Here is a 21,551-nt window from a genome sequence, read left to right as displayed (position 1 = left end):
TTTTACACATTGGGTGGTGGATGCCTGAAACATGCTGCCAGGGGTGGCGGTGGAGGGAGATATGATGGTGGCATTTAGGAGGTTTTCAAAGAGGCCATGTGAAAGTGCAAGGAATGGTGGGATGTTGTTATGTTCAGTCAGATAAAATCAGTTTAACTTGGTGTCATGTTCGGCACAAACACTGTGGGCCGAATGGCCTGTTCCTGTGCTGTATCACTCTATGTATCACATATCATATGCCAGCTCTTGCCCCACCCCTTCCCCCCATCTCTCCCCACTAGCTATCTCCTTTCCACCAGTCCGAAGAAAGGTCATGACCCAAAACGTCGTCTGTCCGTTCCCCTCCACGGATGCTGACTGACCCGCTGTGTTCCTCCAGCAGTCTGTTTTTTTGCACTAAGACGTAGAACCAGTTAGTGTGCTAATACCGATCATAAAATAAGAGGGCATGGATGTAGGCAAGAGGCTTTGAGGAAATCTGAGGAAGAACCTATTGCCCGAGAGGTTGGCTGAATCTGGAACACACTGCGTCAGGAGGTGAGGGAGGCAGAGACTCTCCTGAGTATCAAGATGAGCACTTGCAACACCAAGACATGGAAGATCACGGCCCAAGTCTTTGAGGTGGCATAGTGGTGCAACGGTAGAGTTGCTGCCTTACAGCACCAGACACCCAGCTTTGATCCTGACTACGGGTGCTGTCTGTGCAGAGTTTGTACGTTCTTCCTGTGACCGCATGGGATTTCCCTGGGTACTCTGGTTTCTTCCCACATTCCAAAGATGCACAGGTTTGTAGGTTAATTGACCTCTGAAGATTTTTCCTTGTGTGTCGGATAGAACTGGTGTACGGGGGTGATCACTGGTCAGCGCAGACTCAGTGGGCTGAAGGGCCTGTTTCCACGCTGTATCTCTAAACTAAATTAAGTGCTGGTCAATACTTGTTTTTTATTCCAAGCATTTACGTATCTTCCTTATGACAATGTTTTATGGTAATTCAATATCTGAATTCCAATGGGATATTCATCTATTTATATCTATCTATCTATCTATCTATCTATCTATCTATCTATCTATCTATCTATCTATCTATCTATCTATCTATCTATCTATCTATCTATCTATCTATCTATCTATCTATCTATCTATCTATCTATCTGTCTATCTGTCTATCTGTCTATCTGTCTATCTGTCTATCTGTCTATCTGTCTATCTGTCTATCTGTCTATCTGTCTATCTGTCTGTCTGTCTGTCTGTCTGTCTGTCCGCCCATGTCTGTCTCGGTTGCTGAGTTTCATCAGTTAGCCCTCTCTGTAGCAATCACTTTGCCTCATTTACTTCCCTTGAGCCACATCTTTTGACCCCCTCCCCCCTCCCTCATCCATGATAAAAGTGCCACAGAAATGCACCTTTACTGTTGCTACCTCAGTGTGCCAGTCTGTAAAGCATCTGTGAACTGGATTGGTGTAGAATGTGACAGACTGGGCCTTTTACTTTCCAACTGCTCAAATGCACTGGGCTGGTGCATTAAATAGTCTGAGCCCCTGGGGAACAGTTACAAACCAATAATGGGTAACAATTGTTCTGTGGTTAGTAGCTCCTCTCCACAATTCAGTCCCAACGCACCTTCCTTGTTAATGATAATAAGTCTACATCTGTCGTCAGTGTTCAGTGTGTGTAGCCCGGTGCCCTGTGAATGCATGAGGTGTACATTGCCAAAGTAGGCATGGAAAGTCTAGGCACCAGCTTCTATGAGCCACTAATCTCCAGGGGTGGAGTTATGTGTGAATGAATGAGATGGCAACGATGGCTGAGGTTAACGCCGCGCTGGATTCCTTCCCAGTGTGGGTTTCCAGATCCTTGTCAATGATGCTGGTAATCTTATCATTTACAACAAAGCGGCAATAATCTGCTACTAATCCCCTGTACAGTTCATCCCCAACCCTCCCCCAATTGCGAATACACAGGGGCAATTTACACCTGTGTTCTCGATGGATGAATGGAAGTTATACGTGGAATTTTGTTACTACATTTGCAGATTGCTCATCCTCCTCAAATCAAAGCAGAGATTTAAAAAAATATTAAGGTTTTAAGGCGGCGTGGCAGTAGAATGACTGCCTCACAGCGCCAGACACCCAGGTTTAATCCTGACGATGGGTCCTGTCTGTATGGAGTTAGAACGTTCCTCCCATGACCGTGTGGGGTTTTCTCCGGGTTCCCTCCCACACGCCAAAGACGTGCAGGTTTGTAGGTTAATTGGCTTCAGTAAAACCTGTAACCTGTCCCTACAGTGCAGGATAGTGTTAGTGTACAGAGTGGACGTTGGTTGGAACAGACTTGTTAGGCTGAAGGGCCTACTTCCGCACTGTATTTCTAAACTAAACTACTAAACTAAAGATGTAGGTTTAAGGTGAAAGGGGGATGATTTAATAGGAAACCAAGGCGCAATTTTTTCACACAAAGGGTGGTGGATCAATGGAACAGGTTGCCAGAGGAGGCATTTGAGGCAGGTAGTGTAACAAAGTTTAGTTTAGTTTCGTTTCGTTTAGAGATGCAGCGTGGAATCACGCCCTTCGGCCCACTGAGTCTGCGTTTTTCATTGAACACCAGCACACTAGTTCCATCTTATCCCACTTTTGCATCCTACATACTAGGGTAATTTACAGAAGCCAATTAACCTACAAACCTGCATGTGTTTGGAATGCGGGAGGAGACTGAAGCACCCGGAGAAAACCCATGTGATCACAGGGAGAACGTACAAACTGCACGCAGACATCACCCGTAGTCAGGATCGGACCTGGATCTCTGGCACTGTGAGGCAGCAGCTCTACCACCCTTAAAAGACACTTGGACAGGTACATGGATAGGAAAGGTTTAGATGGATATGGGTCAAAAGCAGGCAGGTGGAACTAGTGTAGATGGGGCATCTTCATTGGCATTGGCAAGTTGGGACAAAGGGCTTATTTCTGTGCTTTTGACTCTATGACTCAATTTTAGGTAACATGTTGTAATGCTTGGAAAGGGTGGGAAAGATAATTCAAATGCAACCTAAAAATACGGGTTAGATAAATATTAAACAGCAATATTTAACTTGAACTAATATTTAGTTGAACTATTTGGATGATTCTTACAAAGAGCCAGCAGAGGCATGATGGGTCCAATGGCCTCCTTGGTTCTGATGGGATATCTAAGATGCCCCATCCTAGCTTAGATGGGGCATCTTGTTCGACAGGGAAGAGTTGGGTCGAAGAGCCTGTTTCCTTGCGCCATGACTCTATGACACTTTCTCAACCACTCCTTATACACTAGGAGCAATTTGCAGAGGCCAATTAACCTACAAACATGCACGTCTTTGAAAGATATCAATGCTCCCCCTCTCTGAGAACATAGCCTTATCTTCTTTCGAAAAGGTAAATTGCCTGAATTCATAACAAGGGAGCAGAAAGTAAACATTTCAGTCTGAACTTCATTTAGACGTTGCCATGACAACCGATGAGTGACTACAAGGTGTGCCCATTTGTTATGAAGTCCAGCTTCTGAATCCAGGTTGTTGCTGAGTAATACGGGGCCCAGATATCCATTACTGATATTCATCTTTCAAACTAGGGTCAATGTGCAAGTTGCTGTCTTGGTTGCTGGCAGTTGACCTTTCCAGCGAGCATGTTACTGGGTGCGTGATGAGTTGCATACTTAACATCCATTAGGAACTATCCTCTGGAGGAAAAGACCCCTTCTGACCTGTCTTTGGACTGTTTCAACCCAACTTCTGGTTGGCATCACCTCAAAGTAAATGCCTGCGATTGTCCTGGCTCAAACGATGTTGCACAGCTGCTAGGTGACATGGATACCAGGAGTAAAGATGTAACAGGTAAATGGAAATGTTAATAATAGAGTCATCGTCATACTGTGTGGAAACAGGCCCTTCGGCCCAACTTGCCCATGCCGACCAACATGCCCCATCTACACTAGTCGCATCTGCCAGCGCTTGGCCCATATCCCTCCAAACCTATGTACCTATATTTATTAATCGGATTCAAATGTTCAATGGTTTAATTGTTCTTTATTGTCACGTATGCACAACATGTGAAATTCTTTTGCACAACCCATAAATGCTCAGTCGCCATATTTTGTGGAGATTGTTCGCAATGCTGGTATTAAATTAGGGGCGGCAAGGTGGCGCAGCGGTAGAGTTGCTGCCTCACAGAGCCAGTGACTCCAGTTCAATCCTGACTACAAGTGCTGTCTGTATGGACTTTGTACGTTCTCCCTGTGACCGCGTGGGTTTTCTCCGGGTGCTCCAGTTTCCTCTCAGACCCCAGACGTGCAGGTTTGTAGGTTAATTGGCTTCTGTAAATTGTCCATTATGTGTAGGATAGAACTAATGGATGGGTGATTGCTAGTCGGCATGGACTCGGTGGGTGGAAGGGCCTGTTTGCACTCCGTATCACTAAACTAAACTAAAATAAAGAGCCTGATGGATGTTGGGAAAAGACACAAAAGACTGCAGATGATGAAATCTTGAGCAAAACTCAAAGCGCTGGAGGAATACATCAGGTCAGGATTTGTGGAGGGAAATGGACGGGTGATGTTTCAGGTCAGGACCCTTCTTCAGAGACTGATTGGGCTGGTTTGTGTGGTGGACTGGGCTACATCCACAATTCTCCGCACTGTCTTGCAATCTTGGGCAGATCAGTTGCCAAACTAAGCTGCTATTCATTCTGGAGATACAAGGAATACCAAATTATGTTTTTTAAAAAAAACAAGGTGCCGGATTAACTCAACGGATCAGCCAGCGCCTCTGGAGAACATGGATAAGTGACGATTTGTGTCGAGACCCTTCTCCAGTCTGCAGAAGGGTTCCGACCCAAAACATCACATATCCATGTTCTCCAGAGGCGCTGCTCCAGCACTTTGTAAGTTCCTCAAGATGCATTTGAATGGGATGCTTTTCACGGTACATCTGTAGGTAAGAATTGTTGGAGACAGGTCGAATTTCCTTGGTCTGCTGAGGAAGAAGGGCCACTGATAAACTTTCTTGGTCATGGCGTCACTGTGGTTGGACCAGGAAGTTATTGGTTGTTTGGAGCAGGTTGTTTAGAGTAGTGGGGAGTGAGCTTCATCCTCAATATAACCCCAATAACCCCAGAGTATTCAATCTGAAAACGTTGGAAGGGTTGCTGCAGAGACAGTTCTATTTAGTATTAAACTATTATTACACCTGAGCTCCATCTACACTTCACGTTGCCTTGGGAAAGCATTCAACATAACGAAGATCCTCTCACACTAGTCATTCTTTCTTCTCCCCTCTCCCATCGGGCAGAAGGTATAATAAGTTGAAAGCATATTCCGCCAATTCAATTTTTGATATTAGCATTTTTATAAATAATGTGTGCTGCCCCTGTCATGGGACTGTTTGATGGGAGTGTGAGCAGGGAGGTTTAGTTTAATTTAGTTTAGTTTATTATTGTCACATGTTCTGAGGTACAGTCAAAGCGTTGTTTGCATGATATCTAGTCAAAGAAAAATATACGTAAACACTCTCAAGCCGTCCGCAGTGCACAGATAAAGGATAAAGGGTACAACATTCAGTGCATGAAATAACATTGATGTCCAGTGAAGTTTGATTAATGATAGTTTGAGGGTCTCCAATGAGATGGATGGGAGGTCAGGACCGCTCTCTAGTTGCTGATTGGGCACTTCAGTTGCCTGATAACAGCTGGGAAGAAACTGTCCCTGAATCTGGAGGTGTACATTTTCAAACTTCTGGACCTCTTGCCTGATGGGAGAGGGGAGAAGAGAGAGTGATTGGGGCGAGACTCGTCCTTCATAATGCTGGTGGCCTTGCCAAGGCACCGTGAAATGTAGATGGAGTTGATGAAAGGGAGGTTGGTTTGTGTGATTGTCTGGGCTTTATCCACAATTCTCTGCAATTTGGACCTGTTCCCAAACCAGCATCTTATTGCGACAGTGATGCATTGCGAGAAGATGCTTTCTGTAGAAGCTAGTGAGGTTTGTTGGGGACATGCCAAATTTCCTAAGCCTTCCAAGGAAGTAGAGGTGTTGGTGTGCTTTCTTGGCCATAGCTTTGATGTAGCTGGTCCAGGACAAATCTCTGATGATATTTATTCCTAGGAACTTTTGGCCATCTCTACTTTGATGCCATCAATGTAGACTAGGATGTGTTACTTCCTGAAGTCAATCACTGTCTCCTTTATCTTGCTGACATTGAGGGAGGGGTTTTTGTCAAACCCATTCTCTCCCTGTCCAGGATCTGTGGTAGGACAGTGTTACAGACATTTACTCTGCATCTCATCTCGTCTATTACTGGCCTTAATGTTGCAGAAGGGACAGTGTGGTGGGACCTTTACTCTATATCTAAACTTGCCCCTGATGGGCAATGCACGGATATTATTTTTGTGCACCTCCCCTCTCCCCAACATACTTCCTCCACCCAGCTGAGAGAAGCAACCCGCACCCACGTAAGGCATTGGGGAAAGATTGTGCAACTTCCCAATGACAACCCCTTCATCAGCTACAGATGTTCCAGATATGAGTGAAATTTCAACGTTTCCAAAACATGTTAGCGTGCAGGGATCGCCGGTCGACACAGACTCAATGGGCCGAAGAGCATGTTTCCACGCTGTATCTCTAAACTAAACTAAACTGAAGCAGATTGCTTCCAACCTTGGCAGCATATTTATTGAATTAATTTATTGATTTGTTGTTTAGTATTTAGAGCGAGATCTAAAGACTTTAGAAGGATACAGCGTGGAAACAGGCCATTCGGCCCAATGAGACCGTGCCGACCAGTGATCACCCCATACACTAGCCCTATCCTACACACTTGGGACAATTTACAATTTTACCGAAGCCAAGTAACCTACAAACCTGTACATCTTTGGAGTGTGGGAGGAAACCAGAGCACCAGGAGAAAACCCACATGATCACAGAAAGAACTTGCAAAGTTTGTACAGACAGCACACGTAGTCAGGATCGAACCCGGTTCTCTGGCACTGTAAGGCAGCAGCTCTACCACTGCGCCACAGTGCCATATATTATCTAACTGTATTGTGTTTACAGGCCCCAGTTCTGCATTATCCCCCTTTCTCATCAACTCCCTACACACTGGGGACCATTTACAGAGTCCAATTAACCTAGAAACCCTCACATGTTTGGGTTGTGGTAAGAAACCGGAGCACCCGGAGGAAACCCACGCAGTTACAGGGAGAACATAGAACGTGGTTTATTGTTAGTTAGTGGATCAAAGGTGTAGGTTAAAGGTTCAGCAACAACTTGAAGGGGCTTTTCTTGTATCTGGTCTTGTTAGATTTGATTCTTTATTTAGAATTAATATCCTAAAAACAAAACACAATTAGTCTTTTTCATTTTCTTTAGGTTTTAGACAAAACAAGACTGAATGACATTGTTCAAAACAAAATTATATCCAACTACAGTTAAACTGTCACAAATATTGGCACAAGCAGTAAAAAAACAGTGTTAATTCTCAGCAAAATGTTAAAACCTGTACAAAATCCACAATTATATACAATCGTTAGTTTCTACATTAGAATTCCTATTTCTTCAACCTCCTCTGTGGCTGTGGCACAGAGATTATGGGCAGAGGGTTAAGTTTGGGTTTATTATTTTCACGTGTACCGAGGTACAGTGAAAAGGCTTGTTTTGCATGCTATCTAAAACAGATCAGATAATACTATACATATATACGATCAAGTCAAACTCAAGTACATTAGGCAGAGCAAAGGGGAAGTTACAGAGTGCGGGATATAGTTCTCAGCATTGTAGCACATCAGTTCCATATAACCATATAACCATATAATAACCATATAACAACTACAGCACGGAAACAGGCCCGTTCGGCCCTACCAGTCCACGCCGACCACTCTCCCTGACCTAGTCTCATCTACCTGCACTCAGACCATAACCCTCTAATCCCCTCTTATCCATATACCTATCCAATTTACTCTTAAATAATAAAATCGAGCCTGCCTCCACCGCTTCCACCGGAAGCCCATTCCATACAGCCACCACCCTCTGAGTAAAGAAGTTACCCCTCATGTTACCCCTAAACTTTTGTCCCTCAATTCTGAAGCTATGTCCCCTTGTTGGAATCTTCCCCACTCTCAAAGGGAAAAGCCTACCCACGTCAGCTCTGTCCGTCCCTCTCAAAATTTTAAAAACCTCTATCAAGTCCCCCCTCAACCTTCTACGCTCCAAAGAATAAAGACCCAACCTGTTCAACCTCTCTCTGTAGCTTAAGTGCTGAAACCCAGGCAACATTCTAGTAAATCTCCTCTGTACCCTCTCCATTTTGTCGACATCCTTCCTATAATTTGGCGACCAGAACTGCACACCATACTCCAGATTGGGCCCATCCAATGCCCTGTACAATTTTAACATTACATCCCAACTTCCATAGACAAAGTCCAATGTCCGCAGTGGGGTAAAGGTGAATCGGACAGTACTCTGGCTTATGGAAGGGCCGTTCAGAAGCCTGATAACAGAGGGGAAGAAACTGTTCCTGAGTCTGGTGGGGCACGCTTTTAAGCTTCTGTACCTTCTGCCCGACGGGAGCAGGGAGAAGAAAGAATGACTGGAGTGGGACAGAGACAAGTCTTTGATTACGTTGGCTGCTTTTCACGAGGCAGTGTGGTGAACATGGAGTCGATGGTGGGGGGGTCTGGTCTGTTTGATGGACTGGGCTACATCTGCAACTCTGCATGTTCTTGCGGTCTTGGGCGGAGGGTTAGGTTGATGGGACGGCACTGCTGGTGATGAGGGGCAGGTGAAATGGCTCCAACAAGCAGGGCAGAGTCGAACCTGTCCCACATATCCCACCTGTTCCCATCCCGGAGAAGGCCATTGGTGGCGAGGAAATTTGGGAGATGGGGGGAGGGGAGAGTCACGTTACATTTACAGAGCACATATACCACTGGTTTAGTTTAGTTTAGTTCAGAGATACAGCATGGTATTCAGCAGAGTGAATGCACAGAGTCTTTTACTCAGAGTATGGGAATGAAGAACCAGAGGACATAGGTTTAAGGTGAGGGAATAGATTTAATAGGAACCTGAGGGGCAACTTTTTCACACAGAGGGTGGTGGGTGTATGGAACAAGGTGCCAGAGGAGGTAGTTGAGGCAGGTACTAAACAACATTTAAAAAACATATTGTCAGGTACCTGAATAGGATAGGTTTAGAGGGATATGGACCAAATGTGGGCAGGTGGAACTAGTGTGGATGGGTCATATTGGTCGGCATGGGCATGTTGGGCTGAAGGGCCTGTTTCCATGCCCTATGACTCTACGACTATAGAAACAGGCCCTTCAGCCCACTGAGTCCATGCCGCCCATCGATCACCCTTTCACACTAGTTCCACGTGATCCACTTTCTCATCCACTCTCTACACACTCGGGGGAATTGTACAGAGGACAATTAACCGACAAACCTGCACGTCTTTGGGAAGTGCAAGAAAACCGGGGCACCATGTCACAGGGAGCACGGGAGGACAAAGTGAGTTGGGAGGTGGTTATGCACTGAACAATTGACCCACAACTGTTTAATGTCCTAGTACTTGTCACCCATTGGCCTTTGCCAGGGGTGCAACTGGCATTCGGGGCCCAGGTTAACTGTGACGCCTTCCAGAGCTGAATGTCCACCGGTGTCTGTTGAACTGGCAGGGGTTTTGGTCGGTGAACTTTCAAACCAAGGAGAGACAGTCACAGTGGCGCAGCTGGTAGAGATGCTGCCTCATAGCGCCAGAGACCCAGGTTCGATCCTGACCACGGGTGCTGACTGTGTGGAGTATGCACATTCTCTGTTTGGACTGGATGGATGCGGGCAGAGTTCGAGCTCCTATCTGCCGTATTCCTGACTTTGGAGCTCAGTAGCTGGACAAAGTGGACCAGTGAGCTAGGCAATCGCCCCTCTCCATTCCACATCAGGTTCCGATACCAATCTCTGATACCTCTCTGCTTTCTAACCTCCAATATCCCTCTGCTTTCAAACTGCTCGCTTTCAAAGTCCTGGCACTGAACTCCATTAACGGCATCCGTTTACACACAGAACATTGATTTTCAGGAGACCTTTAAAACACTTTGTTAATCTTTTTAGGAAGCATTAGTTTCAGAATTTAATCACACATAATGAGCCATCAATGCACCATTCATTGCAACGTCGAGGCAGTGAACACAATAATGCACTCTATGGATACAGTAATGCAACGTAGATGCAGCAAATGCAAGATAGGACTTGCTTCTGGAGAAGTTATATCAACAATGGATGGGTGATATTTGCTGGCATTACCAATAACACCCAAATCCTTATTAATACATTTCTAAAAGTATTTTTTAAAGACATTTGGACAGGTGCATAGTTTAGAGAGATATGGGCCAAAAGTGAGCAAATGGGGCAAGCATGGATGGGGCATCTGGGTTGGCATGGACGAGTTGGGCCGAAGGGCCTGTTTCCATGCCGTATTACTCTATGACTCTGTTAATGTACACAGCAATGGTCTCCAAATCATAAAAGCTTATATATGCACTGAAGAAGCTTCAGAAAACATACAAAACCGATAGTAGAAAGAGAGGTTGATGCTATCAGGAAAGTCTGAAGAAGCTGGGGATTTTTTTGTGGGAAATTCCTAAAAGATGATGGAACATCCTTATAACAATGAAGGATTTTGACAGGTCATCAATTTTTCCCATATCCATGAGAGTCCTGTCAGTACGGAGTTTGTACATTCTCCCCATGACCACATGGGTTTTCTCTGGGTGCTCCGGTTTCCTCCCACACTCCAAAGACATGCAGGTCTGTAGGTTAATTAGGTTTGGCAAAAATTGTCCCTCGTGTATAGGATAGTGCTAGGATACAGGATTATCACTGGTCAGCACGGACTCAGTGGGCCGAAGGGCCTGTTTCCACGATGTATCTCTAAACTAAGTGAGGGCCATTATTATTTGATTGGTATCAGTATATGTTGAAAAGAGGTTAAGAGAAGCAACTTTATCTAGAGAGTGGTGGGAATGGACAGAACTGGTTTAAGAGGAAGGGAGGAAATGGGAGGAAAGCGGAACACCCAGAGGAAACTAACACAGTCACTGTGAGAACGTATAAACTCCACACCTTCTGTACCCAAGGCCAGGATCAAACCTGGGTCACTGAGATGGCAGCACCAACAGCTGTGATGCGTCTTGAATTCAAACCAAACCATCAAAATACATTCCCACCAGTCAAACGTGGCTGTACTTTACAGAGTAAAACATCTGGATCATCATTCATCTGAGCATCAACATCAAGGCAGTTGTGAGGAAAAAAAATGACTCAGAGTAAAAAACAGTTGTATTGACTGCAGAGTACAAATGTTTTACTGGAAGCACGATTGTAATCACCGTGATCTCGTGTTTCTTTTTTGCCTGCATGTTGGTTGACCGCTTTCTCCAGGAGGAAGGTCTCCTGGACCAAGGCTCCATCTGCCAATGTCACGGCTGCAAGGACAGGAGACAAGTCTGCGTCGCTCCATCTCGCAGTCCATGAGGTAATCCGCTCGCGTTGCATGCTCAGAAAGCCCAGCGATGTCACACCTGCCCCATCAGATGTCCATGGACATGAGAAGCCACCATTGCTAATTATCCCTCCTGTATTCCAAGGTGTCACTTGAGGGCAAGGTCCCTCTCCCTTCTGTAGATCTGCTAATTGGGCCAATTAGGACCATGAGCAGAAACGCTCAGTGTTCTACACCTCTGCTTGGTTGCATCCCCAATGTCTTGAGGGTCTTGAGTTCTTTCCAACTAACCCAGAGAACGTTTTAACACTATCTTAATATTGAAATGGATACTTCATGGGTTCATAGGAAGCTACAATTCCAGTTCTTCACGCTATTCCGTTGAGCCTGGCTGGTCTTTGAGTTTGGAGCTGATGGCATCTTGCGTGTAAACAGCGAGGATTTGTGGCAAGGGGGGGCGGGGCGGGGGTCATCATTCAGTTGGTCTGGCTGGGGACCCAGGTGAACCTCCAGCCTCCTCCCCCGTCCCGCTGCACAAAGGCCTGGCCTTGGCAGAAGGTGTGCGTCTTCACGTTGCGATGGGGGCTGAGATAGGTCGAGAAGGCCACGCAGGCTTTGCCTGGGTGGAACGGGACGGGCGGAGGCGGGAGCAGGAAGGGTGAAGAGGGGCACTCCGGCAGGCAGGGGTTGGCATGGAAATCCATGGAAGGGGCGATGAGATCATGGTGTGGAGCTGGGCGATCCGAGCAGTAGTTGGGTTCCCCATTGTATCCGGGGCTGGTCTCGATGTTAATGGCACTGTAGTTAGCTGAACAACTGTCATCAATGGTGTTGGCATCTTTTAACCCCAAAGTCTTCAGAACCCAGGTATCAAGGCACGGGGAGCAGTGTTCCTCCCGGGCAGTGTCGGGGCCGCTCTCGTTGCTGCAACCCAAATTTCTCCTAAATCTCTTGGAAAAGTTGCTGGGGGCTGTGGAGTAAATGTCACCATCTTCCTGCCCCTCGAATAGTCGCTTCTTAACTTTAAAGATCCCTCTTTCCTTCTGTCCGTTGTGCGTCAACAGTTTCTGTTAAAAGAAAAACAATCGTAAGGCAAGTCAATAAAAAAAGCCTTAATCTATGACTTTTTTTCCACCCATCTGATAATCCAGACAGACAGCACCCGTAGTCAGGATCAAACCTGGTTTTCTGGCACTGGTGCCTCCACCAACACCCCTGGAAGGACATTCTAGTCACCTACCACTCTCTGAGTGAATGACTGAATGAATGAATGAATGAATGAATGAATGAATGAAAGAATGAATGAATGAAAGAATGAAAGAATGAAAGAATGAAAGAATGAATTATCCTTTATTGTCACGTGTACCTAGGTACAATGAAAAGCTTTGCTTTGCATACAACCCCGTAAAATTATACAGCAGGTTGTGGATAAGGCTGTTCGGTACTTCAGTAACTTTGTTGGCACCAGACAAGTGTCCTGCCTGGGTGAGCACCTAGGCAGTACACAAGTGTCACCACGTGTCTGGTGCCAACAAAGTTACTGAACTAGCGAACAGCCTTATCCACTGCCTGCTGCCCATTGTCTGTGTAGATAGGAGCTCCATCACCCTAGTGCACTAATGTCCTGTGATGTGTATCTGAGGTGCGTTGTTGCAAATGGGACCAGAGGTCCTGTACCTACAGGTTTGAATGGCCACTTACCCTCGCCTTGTCCTTCAGAGATTTGACATAGGTGGAGCTCAGATATTCCCTCAACTTGTTGTTCTCCTCATGGAGCCGAGCAAGTTCTTCCTCCTTCTGTTCCAGACTTTCCTGGAGCTGTGGGAATAATCATGGAAGACCATTATTTCAGTATCTATGTTGGCTATTCCAGATGGGCTACTCCAGATTCAGGGATAGTTTCTTCCCAGCTGTTATCAGGAACATAAACCATCCCATCGCCAACTAGAGAGTGATCCGGACCTCCCATCTACCTCATTTGAGACCCTCAGACTATCTTTAATCGGACTTTATCGTGCACTGAATGTTATTCTCTTTATCCTGTATCTGTACACTGTGGATGGCTTGATTACAATCATGCATAGTCTTTTTGCTGCCTAGACAGCGCGCAACAAAAAAGATTTCCACTGTATTTCGGTAACACGTGACAATATCCTAAACTAACTAACTATTGAAATATAACCTCCCAAAATCCTGGGCCTTCAGAAGCATAGAACAGCACAATGTGAAGAAGGGTCCCGACCCGAAACGTCACCTACACGTGTTCTCCAGAGATGCTGCTTGACCCACTGAGTTACTCCAGCATTTTGTGGCTATCTTTGGTACAACCCAGCATCTGCAATTCCTTTTTATTACAACATAAACTCAATACCCTGGCTGATGAAGACCAAGCCTCTTGACAACCCTGCTCTTAGCTTAGAGATGCTAGATAAAATGAGGCCACCCTGACTTCCGTGTCTCTTGTGCGGGTATTGCTGCAGCCACATTAACATCACAGCATGGTTTGTGTGCAGCTCCATCCAAGACCACCAGAAATTGCAGAGAATTGTGGACGTAGCCCAGACCATCACACAAACCAACCTCCCTTCCGTCAACTCCAGCTACACCTCACACTACCTCAGCAATGTCACTAGCATAGTCAAAGATGAGTCTCACTACAGTCACTCCCGCTTCTCCCCTCTCGCATCAGGCAAGAGGTACAGGTGTGTGAAATCGCACACCTCCAGATTCAGGGACAGATTCTTCCCAGCTGTTATGAACCATCCTACAGCAACTAGAGAGCGATCCTGAGCTACCATCCACCTCATTAGAGACCCTCAAACTACCTTTAATCGGACTTTACTTTGCACGAAACATTATTCCCTTTATCCTGTACCTTTTCACTGTGGACGGCTCTATTATAATCATGTATAGTCTTTCCACTGACTGGATAGCATGCAGAAAAAGCTTTTTACTGTACCTCGGTACATGTGAGAATAAACTAAACCAAACTAAACTAAAACTAAACCATGCAGGAAACTCGAGGACAATAATCCCAGCGTTACATTACCTGCTTGTTTTGATGGAGCTGAGATGATAAGTGTGCGGTCCACCTGAGATCATCCTGAGCTGTGGTGTCGAGGCTGGAGAAGTATTCTGGTGGGGAATGGAAGCAAGTTATCAGGCCGTGAGTAACACATACAATATCCTATCACCGTCACAACACAAAGTACTGGAGGAATTCAGCGGGTCAGGCAGCATCTGTGGAGGGAATGGACAGGTGATGTTTTGGGTCGGGGCTCTTCTTCAGGCTGATCACTTGTCCGTCCATTACCCCCCACATGTGCATCCTGACCCACTAAGTTCCTCCTGCGCTTTGTCGTTTTTCTCAAGATTCCAACATCTGCAGGCTCTTGCGTCTCCTGACATTGTGTATTTCGGTTTATCCCACGTCAAATGTAGACTTGATGGGCCGAACGGCTTATCTGTGCTCCTATGTCATTGGGGGGGGGGTCATGTTTAGCCCGGGGTTATTGGTGGGCGGCTCTCGGGCGGAAGGAGTCAAAGGCCGGGTAGCGGAGAAAATAAATGATAGTAAAGAGAGGGAAGTGAGTGCTGGCGTTGAAATCCCTCCACCGGGGGGAGGGGAGGGGAGGGGAAGGTAAGGGGGGGGTACGGATAGGGGGCTGGGGTGTCCCGGCACCGAGGCGGGGAGTGGGGTGGCTGGAGCCCGGCTCCCCTCTGCCCCGGCCACCCCCGCCCGCTGCCCGGAGCCGCTGTGTCGCTGCTCTGAGCCGCTGCCCTGCGCCGCTGTCGCTGCCCTGAGCCGCTGTGCCGCTGTGTCGCTGCTCTGTGCGGCTGCTCTGTGTCGCTGCTCTGTGCGGATGCTCTGTGCCGCTGTGCCGCTGTGTCGCTGCTCTGAGCCGCTGCTCTGTGCGGATGCTCTGTGCCGCTGTGTTGCGCGGCTGCTCTGTGCCGCTGTGTTGCGCGGCTGCTCTGTGTCGCTGCTCTGCGCGGATGCTCTGTGTCGCTGCTCTGTGCGGATGTTCTGTGCCGCTGTGTCGCTGCTCTGTGCGGCTGCTCTGTGTCGCTGCTCTGTGCGGATGCTCTGTGCCGCTGTGTCGCTGCTCTGAGCCGCTACTCTGTGCGGATGCTCTGTGCCGCTGTGTCGCTGCTCTGTGCGGATGCTCTGTGCCGCTGTGTCGCTGCTCTGAGCCGCTACTCTGTGCGGATGCTCTGTGCCGCTGTGTTGCGCGGCTGCTCTGTGCGGCTGCTCTGTGCCGCTGTGTTGCGCGGCTGCTCTGTGTCGCTGCTCTGCGCGGATGCTCTGTGTCGCTGCCCTGCGCCGCTTACCTTGCGGCCGCGCTGCGAGAGCGCTGTTGTCCAGGATACCGTCCGGCCACTGGGAGTACCACGTCTCCATGGAAACGTCAACACTGGCTGAGCTCGGGAGCGAGGGAGAGCGCCCATAGTTCTGGTCCCCGATAAAGAACTGGTCCTGGCTGGAGAGGAGGGTGCTCTGTGGGGAGAGAGCGAGGGGGGAGAGGGGGAGAGAGCGGAGAGAGTGAGGGAGAGGATAGATTGATAAAGAGATGGAGGGGGAAGAGAGCGAAGGAAGAGGGGGAGATGGAGTGGAGAGAGAAAGGCGAAGGATAAAGATTAAGGGGAGGACGGAGGGAGGGAGGGAGGGATTGAGCGAGAGGGGAGGATAGAGTGGACAGGGTGAGAGGTATGGGAAGGGACGGAGAGAGGGAGGGAAAAGAGTCCGGGAATGCGAGAGGGGAGGCGGAGGATAGAGAAGGGTGAAGGGGGAGAGCCGGATAGGAGAGGAAGAGGGGAACAGAGCAGGGAATTAAATGAGGATTGAGGGAGGACGGGAGGAAGATGATTACACACTCGCACACGCACACAACATGACAGATAATGAGAGAAGTTATACAAAGACTGCGAAGTGTTTTCGCGGGTTGGAATCGCGCCATTCCCTGAGCTGGCGTGCGATCCCCTCTGGTTCTCTCTCTCTCTCTCTCTCTCTCTCTCTCTCTCCCCCTCCCCTTCCCCCTCTCCTTCCCTCCCCACCTCTCTCCCTCTTCCCCCTTCTCTCCCCCCTCCTCTCTCTCCCCTCCTCTCTCCCCTCCCCCCGCTCCTCCCTCCCCCCCCCCTCTTCCCCGTAACCTCCCCCGCACCCCTCCCTCTCTCTCTCTCTCTCCCTCCCTGCCTCTTTCATTTGCTGGCTTTTGACAGGACTTCCTCATTACTACAGTGTTTACAGCTCATGTCAATTTCTGAGCGAGATTTGGTTTCCCGACACTGTAATGGTGAGATCGCGGGAAGGATATTTGGCCACAAATAATTCCTTCTCACACTCTGGTGGCCCCGTCCCAATGTCGCTCCGCCCCCGGCCCCTTCCTCCGCCCCCTCCGGCTCCGCTTTACAAGACTCAAAACTTTTACAAGTTGGCGCATGGAATAACTGAGACCATCGGCGCTTGGAGGGAGGGGAGGGATGGAGGGAGAGAGGGAGAATGGGAGGAACGGGTGGGGCAGAAAGACAGATTGAAGATGGGGAGGGGTGGAGAGAGTGCGGGAGAGGGGGAGAGGGAGAGGGGGGGGGGAATGGGTGGGGCAGAAAGACTGAAGATGGGGGGTGGAGAGTGTAGAACGGAACAATCTAAAGGATACCTCAGATTGGGAGATGGGGGGGGGGGGCAGAATAGATACAAATTCCGAGATTGACGGGAAGGAACATACGGGTTGAGGCGGGGAGTTGAGCAACTGAGGGAGGAGGAAGATAATGAAGGGGGGGGGTGTGGAGGGGATGTAAGCAGGAATGGGAAGACAGAGCATGAAATGGTAGAGTCATATAGAAGCGCGGAAGGGGAGGGGCAACTGATGGAGAGAGAATTGGAAAGGGTGGGGCGTATAAACATACATAGGGAGAACACAGGGGGTGGGATGGGTCAGTGCGGAGAAAGGGTGGTTGAGGGAAGGGGGAAAGTGTAAATTTAAAGGATAAAGGGGCAGAGATAGGGAGAATAGAGAGAGAGAGAGAGAGAGAGTGAATAAGGAGGAAGAGAGAGTACAAAGTGAGAGAATAGAGAGTAGAGAGAAAGGATAGAAAATGAGCTGAGGGTGAGAGGGTAGAGAGAGGGGAAAGAGGGAGGGAGAGGGAAAATAGAAAGCGACAGGGAGTAGAGGGAGAGAGAAGAGGAAGAGAAATTGAATGGGGAGAGAAAGAGAGAGAGAGAGAGACCCAGGTAATTTATTGAAACACAATCCCAGTTATTCCAGCGTTAGTTTCGAGGCTCCACACACACACGCAATGAACAGAAAGATCTGCCCTTTCGCCCACACACTATAAACAATACAGCCACAACAATCCGATTATAATGCAGGAAATATTCCATTCTAAGTGCACAGCCCTAAAACCGCACACTGAATACCTCCTCCTGTAACCGCACGAAGTGGTAAGAAGTTTTGAAAACATGTTGAGGCTTTCGCTTGGGCTCAGCCGTTGGGCTGAGGAGGCTCTACACTCAGGGCTTGACTCTGAGCTCAAAAATGCCGAGCTCTCAGTCCCATTGAACTCATCTCATCCCGCAGAAACGCACTCTCCGCCCAGTCAGATCTGCCCAGTGTTATTGCGCTGACAAGCCTCGCCTGCGCTCCCCGCAACTCTGAGCCGGAGAGGCTTCAGTAACAGAGAAAACTACAAGGCGAGTGGACTTGGAGATCACACACTTGGTGAAATGAACCCCTCGCTGCGCGCAGAGATTCCCACAAAAAAACCCACCCAGACCAAAGTGCAGCTTTTACACTTCAGGGCTTCGTCTAGAGAAACTAAATACATCTGAAGGGAGCGCCAGACATTTGTTTTTTCTTTCTTTACTCGTATGTGTGCGTGTGTGTGTGTGTGTGTGTGTGTGTGTATGTGGTGTGTGTGTGTTTGGAGCGCCTGTGAACTGCAGCCGGCAGCTTCTCAGTGTGTTACAACCTCCTGCTTTCCTCTCTGCCAGCTCGCTCTCCTCTCCCCTCACACAGCCTCCCAGGGTGAGAGATTGTGCCCAAGGACTGACTGGGATGAACACAGATTTCTTTCAGTTGCTGAGGTTAGAAGCTGAGGGATTTCAGCACTTGAGAGGCAGAAACCGAAAAGTCTACTTTTGTGACTCTTTACAACAGATTGTTTTTACAACTTGCTGAGAGTTTGCCTGGCGCATTCAGGTGCATCGTGTCTCTGAACTTGGTTGTTTTGAAAGACTATCCATTGATGTTGGGGTTTTTTTTTAAAACAATTTAAACGCACCCCTCCCTCCACTGTTGGTCGGCAGTGCAGATTCACTTACCATCATGAAGAGTGGGTGTGAGAAGGCAGGAGAGACGTGCAGTCTTGGAGTCAGGCGCACACGTTCGGTATAAAACTCCACAGCCCTTTAAACCGACTTCAGAGTGTGGCCCCAGGGTGGTGTTGAGTTCTAATCTAAATCAGTGACGCCTCCCGGACTAGCTGAACGAGCGATCTGATTTGGTGTAAAAAGCTGTCAACCTTGTGACGTGAAATGGGCAGCAAACGTACTGAAATAAAAGTCAAAGGCAAGCAGGCAAATAAGGCTGAAGAAAACCCTCTGATTTGCCAGCGAGCCGCCGGTTCTCTGGGCGACGCTTGTTCCCTTGCACAGTAGAATCAGCTCTCGAGGATACAAGAGTGGGACTCCCACTAAAAAGATACACCTTGCAGACCACTGCACGCACTGTTGTGGTTGGGAGTGTGTGCTGGGCGCGGGTTTATCTCAGGCTGTGTGCTTGAATGGCGAGTTTACAATCCCCCAAACCTAGAACTCCATGTATCTTGGTACAGCTGGGGTTCTCGGGCGTACAGTGGGCAGGGGAGGGGTGGGGTGATCTCAATTAGAGGGTTGTCTCCAAGAGAGCGTTGTTAATAACCTGCTGTCAGAGAAGGAGAGAAACAGGTAACTTGACCCCCGCCCCTCTCCTCTGCCAAACCGTAAAATCAACCCCAAGGGTGTGTGAAACTCTCATGGAAAAAAATACACCGACATATGGAAAGTTGACATTTCATTCTACCCTGGAGAGCGTTTCATTAAGTTACCCCATTAGACATTTTACTGAATAGGGAGGGGAGAAATTTTTGCCCATTAGCAGTGTCACAACACGATTTATCCACGCTGCTAACATGTGTTAAGATGAATTACCAACGCACATCCCGTCTTCCATTGGAAGGAAGGACTGCAAATTACCGGATTTGTTGCGGATTATCCTGGAGGAGATTAATTCTCTGGTCGAATTAAACAGTGAAATTAATACTTAAATATTTAGATTATGGACCGAATAGAGAGAGGCTTTCAAATCAGGACAAAATGGAATAATGCAATCTATGTTATTGCTGTGTTAGGAATATTGACTTCTTCTGGTACCTGCCCAGAGTATGTAATAATACTCGCGTCTGCTAATATTTCATCGACTTTAAGACCAGGATTTGAAAAATCAACGCACACGCGTGGGTAAACTCGATATCTGCCTTGAACCATCGGCACCTTTTGAACTAGTGCTGACTGGTTCATTGAAAAAATAATAATCAAAACCTGTCTTAAACATCAAATTATAATTGTACGGCAGATTTTTAATTGACTTCAAGTGTTATCAGAAACTACCCAGATGCAAATACGTCAATGTGGATGTGTCAATGAATGACGATGGGGTTTTAAATTATTTATGTGATTTGATTAATATTTTGTTTTAATGCATTATTTTTCTCTTTTTTTGCATTAAGTGGATTGAGGCAGCCGGGCTGTGCTGCTTCGTGCCTGGGTTGCAGTGGAGGGATGTGAGTAGTGGATGGATGCTGGATGTCTCTCTCACTGCAATACAACCTGGATCCCTGTGGGACCTTAACTCACGCCGGCTCCGGGCCAGATCCTGGCAAATAACTCCACACAACCACAATTTCAGCGGCCAGGAGCGGAGAGGAGTAGAGAGGAGCAACGTAGCAATCGACCTGGTGACTTTTCCTACTCTGGGGAGCCTTCCCCTTTGCACAATCCCAGCAAATTGCCCCCAATATCGGCCTAAAACTCATCGAGACTGCCGCCATGTTGAAGAGTTGAAAGGTTAAAGCCTGGCTGGGCTTGACGTCATCACTTTGCGTCCACTTCCACTCCAAACTTTTTGCAAAACTTTCTCAAAGTTTGCTATAATTCATATTGCCCATCCCCCACTCTCAACTTCATCTCCAGAGTGTTCCCCATCAAAATTTGCACTTATAAAAATTCTGTGCAAAGCTGATTTGCTACAATTTCTCTCTCAAAGTGGTTGCAAACGGATCACAATCCAACCTGGTCCAAGATCCATCAGATTATATCTATTTTATTCCTTTTTGGTTTCCAGCCAGCAAATTATCATTGTATTCGATACCATTTGGACACATTCCGTTCATTTCAATTTTTCTTTACATATTCATGCGATGAAAAGCAAACAAGTAAGTTTTTTCCAGGTCAAAAAATACACTTGTTTATAATTATTTAAGAAATATGACAAAACATGCTGTTCCTGTTATATAATTCGTTTGACTACATCAATTAGCAAGCATGTTACGATTTTTGCAAGATTGTGTAACTACTTGGATCAACTTTAAGACCATAGTTCGTACATTTTTCAATGATTTCCAGTTATTTTATTTACATTGGCGCAATATATTCAAATATGCTGCAAATTGCTATAATTCGATACCACGTGAATATAAACAATCGTATTATTCCAAACACTTTCCTTCTTGTTGCATTTGCCACCTTCAGAATGCAACAACAAAAAACATTTACTTGGGAAAACTGTTGAATTTATCTGAAATATTTCAGTATAGTGATGAATGAGGGGGAATTGTGGCTTTTATTTTGTATATTTCAGACACTGCCCCCTAACGGTGCGGGGAGCTGACTTGGCAACTTGTCCATCCGCAGGGGAGACGGATGCACTGGTACATATCCCGCAATGGTTAGTTAAGGATCTTGAGACTGACTTCACGGATGCTTCGCAGGCTCCTTTGGCTT

The 21,551-nt window shown here is 47.3% G+C and overlaps 1 protein-coding gene across 1 annotated transcript; it reads right to left on the bottom strand.

Moving 5' to 3' along the window:
* Positions 1-9,714: 9,714 nt before the first annotated feature.
* On the bottom strand, positions 9,715-18,907 carry gmnc (geminin coiled-coil domain containing). Its single transcript, XM_078410543.1, has 5 exons — positions 18,834-18,907; positions 15,845-16,010; positions 14,562-14,647; positions 13,214-13,330; positions 9,715-12,579 (listed from the first exon to the last, which is right to left on the bottom strand). Exons 1-5 carry the CDS (start codon positions 18,837-18,839, stop codon positions 11,989-11,991), a joined length of 966 nt encoding a protein of 321 aa, XP_078266669.1. The 5' UTR covers positions 18,840-18,907; the 3' UTR covers positions 9,715-11,988.
* Positions 18,908-21,551: the final 2,644 nt, after the last annotated feature.

The sequence above is a fragment of the Rhinoraja longicauda genome, chromosome 13, assembly GCF_053455715.1.
Source record: "Rhinoraja longicauda isolate Sanriku21f chromosome 13, sRhiLon1.1, whole genome shotgun sequence".
NCBI lineage: Eukaryota > Metazoa > Chordata > Chondrichthyes > Rajiformes > Arhynchobatidae > Rhinoraja > Rhinoraja longicauda.
This window is presented reverse-complemented; position numbering and strand designations above follow the sequence as displayed.